The 4,544-nt window shown below is 49.5% G+C and overlaps 1 protein-coding gene across 1 annotated transcript in view; it reads left to right on the top strand.

The window, feature by feature from the left end:
* Positions 1 to 3,288, top strand: part of FIBCD1 (fibrinogen C domain containing 1) — a 172,433-nt gene extending 169,145 nt beyond the window's left edge. Inside the window, exon 7 of the mRNA XM_015409479.1 lies at positions 3,029 to 3,288. Within this exon, the coding sequence (XP_015264965.1) occupies positions 3,029 to 3,288 (260 nt within the window). The remainder of the gene's footprint in view (positions 1 to 3,028) is intronic.
* The last annotated feature ends 1,256 nt before the right edge of the window (positions 3,289 to 4,544 follow it).

Here is a 4,544-nt window from a genome sequence, read left to right as displayed (position 1 = left end):
ACCGGGGGGGGGGGGAAGCAGGTGACTTATGGCAGGCTTAGAGAGGAGGTAGTTAAAGGGGACTGCTCAGCTTTCGCTGATAGACACTGGGGCTCTATGAAGACATCACAGGAACCCAACTGTGGCTTAATTCGACTAACTATAGGTTAGGGTAGCCAACTCTGGCTTGGGAAATTCCTGGAGGTCTGGGGACAGTGCCCAGGGAGAGTGGAGTCTGTGGAGGGAAAGGCAGAGACTCCACCCTCCAAAGCTGCTGTTTTCTTCCGGGGGGACTGATCTCCGTAGTCTGGAGATGAGTTGTAATTCTGGGAGAACTCCAGGCCTCATCTTGAGGCTGGTCAGCTGACTACGGTAGTGTGATTGTCTGGACATGAACCTTCTCCTCTGTGGCCAGCCAGCCAGCCAGCCAGCCTTCCATCCAGACAGGCCTGAAGTCGGCTTACTAACTGCAGTCAGGGCTGCCAGCCTCCAGGTGGGGACTGGAGATCCCCTGGGTTTATAAATGACCTCCAGGTTGACAGAAACCAATTCCCCCCCGGGGGGGAAATGGCTGCTCTGGAGGGTGGACTGACTCTATGGCATTATCCCCCTCTGAGGTCCGTGTCCGTCCCCCAGGCTTCACCCTCAAAATCTCCAGGTATTTCCCAAGTGGGAGCTGGCAACCTTAACTGCAGTTAGTCTTCCCTGTAGCTTTAGGTGATGAATGAATGTGGACAGGCGGTGGCAGTGCGGCGCTGCAAGACCTGGAGAAGCTGACGTCATCTAGCCAAGCCGAAGTGAATATGCTGACGGAACACGTCTGACCCTGCAGCTGAACAAACCCTCACCGACTGTGAATGTGTGTGATTTAAAAGATATATGTTGTCCTCCCTTACCCCCCATAAATCATTGTTAGTCCCGCATGAATGAGTAACTGTAAATCGCTCCGAGCCAGCAAGCTCTGCAGGATTGAGCAATTAATAAATTGAAAGATCATCATCATCATCATCATCATCATCATCATCATCATCATTACTGATCCTGGCTTGTTCCCTAATGGGGTAACAAAGCCAGCATTTGTCGAGGCAGATCTAAAAACTTCACATCTAAACATTTGACTTATGTCTACAGTTTCCACTATGCAAGGAGTATCGAATTCAAAGCTAGAGACCCCAACAAGTACCCATAAAGTTCCTCACTGGGTCACTGAGGAAGAAGGTTAAGGCAAACTAATCATAGTTAAATAAACCATAATTTCCTGTGATGTCAAAACTGCACCACGGTGAAACATTGCTTGAGGCTTCAAAAATGTTACGTGTCCAGTTGTTAGCCAAATTGCTTAAAATATTAATAACTGTGGGGAATTATGATATTTAATGAGCAATTGGCAACTAAGGGAACACAAACCTATGTATACAGAAGTCCCACCTTATTCAGTAAAACCAAGAATCAATGCAGAAACCAAGTCTTTTAGAGAAATGGATTCTTTACTAGGAGTTCTTCACAAACATACAATAAATTCAAGCACAAACATACTTACACAGACCTAGGAAAAATAGATAGAAAGGGATAGCAACATTCACATTAGCAGGTAAAAATCGTTGGTGGGTGAGACGTACCTGATCCTGGAGAGATGAAGCGATCCACAGGAAAAATAAGGGAGACTATAAGGAATTAAGGGTCGTATTCTGTACCAGCAGAACACGTGGTTAGACTCAGGCAGTGCTACGCCTAGAGTCAGCAAGATAGGGCAGGGTTCAGGTCCAGAGGAGAGAGAGAGAGAGAGAGCATATGGCCAGGCCAGCCCTTTTATGCTATTTTGGGGCTTGGGGGTGGGCTTCACTGGCCACCTCCCTTGTCACATCCCCTTGGTCAGTCCCAGGAAGTTTCCTAATCAAGAACCAGTTTCAGGAGGAAGGGGGCGTAAGGGTTGGGCAATGTTGCTTCTAATTACTTTAACAGTGGCACCTTTGGAGAACAATGCCTGAGTCCAGGGGTATTGTCTTTTGATGGCTCTGGCTGATGAGTTGATGGGTTTAGCTGGGCTGTGGCAGTCCATTAATCCACTCATGGCTGCAAAGCTTTTGTTATGCCTAAGAGCCTACCTGCAGTCTCTGGTGAAGGTGAAGGGGGTGGGGGGTTGCCTGCATTTGAAGGAAAGGTTTTGCTCGCGGAGTCTCTTCAGGATTTTAAGTCCCTTTTGCAGAATGTGGTGTTCCTCTATAGCAAATGGTTGCTGGCTTCGTGGTGCTTCATGTGACTAGGGAGCTGGTCTCTCTTCCTGCTGCACTGTGGGTAAGAGATGGCAGGTAACCTCAGGAACCATTGGCACATCATCTCAGGGGAAGGCTTTTCCTCTGCTGGAGTGTGTCTGCAGCTGGCGTCACTTTAGGGTCCACCACACAGTTCAGACCCTTTTGCACAATAGTTGCACAGTCCAGTTTATCACTTTATGAACTATAAGTCCATAAGAGAGCTACACGCGCCTTGCAGGGCAACACAGTGGCAAAGCCCTTCAAAGAATTAGATGTTTCCACATCAGGGGAGTGTTTGCCATCAAAATCCAGAGAGGAGAAGTTAGGGAACAAATTCCTTTTGGCTCATACCCTGGGAGGAGGGGAAGTGTCTCTCTTCACTTAGAGATGATCCTGTAGTCGGGTTGCTGCCTCTGGCTGGGAAGTGGAGTGGAGCCTGGGGAGGGGGAGGGGGCTAATCCAGAGAGGAGAAGTTAGGGAACAAATTCCTTTTGGCTCATACCCTGGGAGGAGGGGAAGTGTCTCTCTTCACTTAGAGATGATCCTGTAGTCGGGTTGCTGCCTCTGGCTGGGAAGTGGAGTGGAGCCTGGGGAGGGGGAGGGGGCTAGGGAGGGGAGGGGACTCAGCAGGGTAGAATGCCCACAGAGTCCCTTCTCTCCAGGAGAACTGATCTCTGTCATCTGGAGACCAGTTGTAATTCTGTGAGATCTCCTGCCACCACCAGGAGAATGACAACCAGAACCCTATCGCCTCTCCCCGGGGCGCCCTGCTGAATCCTGTCTTCCTTCTGCAGGTGACTCCTTCCTGAAACACAATGGCATGAAATTCACCACCAAAGACCTGGACAACGACCACTCGGAGAACAACTGTGCCGCCTTCTACCACGGAGCCTGGTGGTACCGCAACTGCCACACCTCCAACCTGAATGGGCAGTACCTTAAGGGTCACCACAGCTCCTACGCGGATGGGATCGAGTGGTCCTCATGGACGGGCTGGCAGTACTCCCTCAAGTTTACTGAAATGAAGATCCGACCTCTCCGAGATGAAAATTAAGTCCCCTCCACCCACCTCTTCTCTACCCCACCCACCCCCGCCCCCTGTAGCTCAGTGGTGTTTTGTCTGAGTCTGGGGAGGCAGGAACTAAACATCCCCACCCCCACCTGAACAATGATGTTCTTCTAATGTTTCAGAAGTTGTCCCAATGAGTACAGTTGGCTTTTGGATAAGGCGCAGTCTCTACCTCTTTTTCCCAATTACAAACAAGGTTTCTTTAAACCAGTAACTCTCTCACATAGAACACACAGAAACACAAGCAAGAATACCAGAGAAGGACCAGGTATGCAGGTGAGATTTTAACCCTCCTCCCAAGACACAAGTTTTAAAAGAGATGCTTTGATATGATGCAAGCACATCTGGGAGTCAGTGGCCATAGAGGTTGGCTGCAACACCCTGCATAACAAGGCCTGGTAAAAGGGAAAGATCCAGGCCTCAAGGAAGGAAGGCCTATCAACATTCTAGCAGGACCAGAAAATTGTTAAGTCAAAGCCAAGACAAAATTCCTCCTGTGGACGGTATGGCATGGATCGATATAAAGAGATGCCTGTGTTGATTGATGCACGTTTGCCTTGCCATCAGAAGATGCTACATTTGGCACCACTGGGGAAGACACCAAAGTTTGGCTGCTGGGGAGAGGGACAACAGGACAAGCACAGCCCTGGTGCTAGCAGTGGGATCAGCACCCCAGAGGCACAGTTTCCATCCTCATGTACAGAATAGCTGATGAACAGGCCACTGCAGTTTGAGGAGATCTACCTGAGGTTCCTCTCAGCTAAGCCACTTTTAACCACATGGAGCCAATTTCTTTACTTCTGGCCCTCCTGGCAGGTGAGAGTTGGGGGCCGGAAACACGGCAGCAAAGCCATGATGTGTTAAGCTGACATGACACTGGGGACAATCAGTCTCTGTATTTTCAGTAGCTACTGTGGTAGGAGTCCACCTCGGTATTTCCCCAGGAGATGGACAATTCTCAGGGCAGTCTCGTCAATGTCCAGTCCACGCAGGAGGAAAGCCTTGGAGGTTTATAGGATGAGATGGAATCACGAAGCTTTCAGCACCATAAGACTCTTTTACTTCAGCCGCATGTTTCAGCAGCTGGTTCAACCAGGACAAAACCCACAGCCTCAGTCATTGCATCAGGTGTTCAGCAAAGCCCTCTGCATTCCACGGCAGCTAGACAAGTGGGGTTTTAAAGTCTCCTTTCGTGCAGTGCAAATGGCCATTTGATCGATCTGGGTTAAGGAATCGCTCCC

The sequence above is a fragment of the Gekko japonicus genome, unplaced genomic scaffold (assembly GCF_001447785.1).
Source record: "Gekko japonicus isolate JY-2015 unplaced genomic scaffold, Gekko_japonicus_V1.1 scaffold920, whole genome shotgun sequence".
NCBI classification, from domain to species: domain Eukaryota; kingdom Metazoa; phylum Chordata; class Lepidosauria; order Squamata; family Gekkonidae; genus Gekko; species Gekko japonicus.
This window is presented reverse-complemented; position numbering and strand designations above follow the sequence as displayed.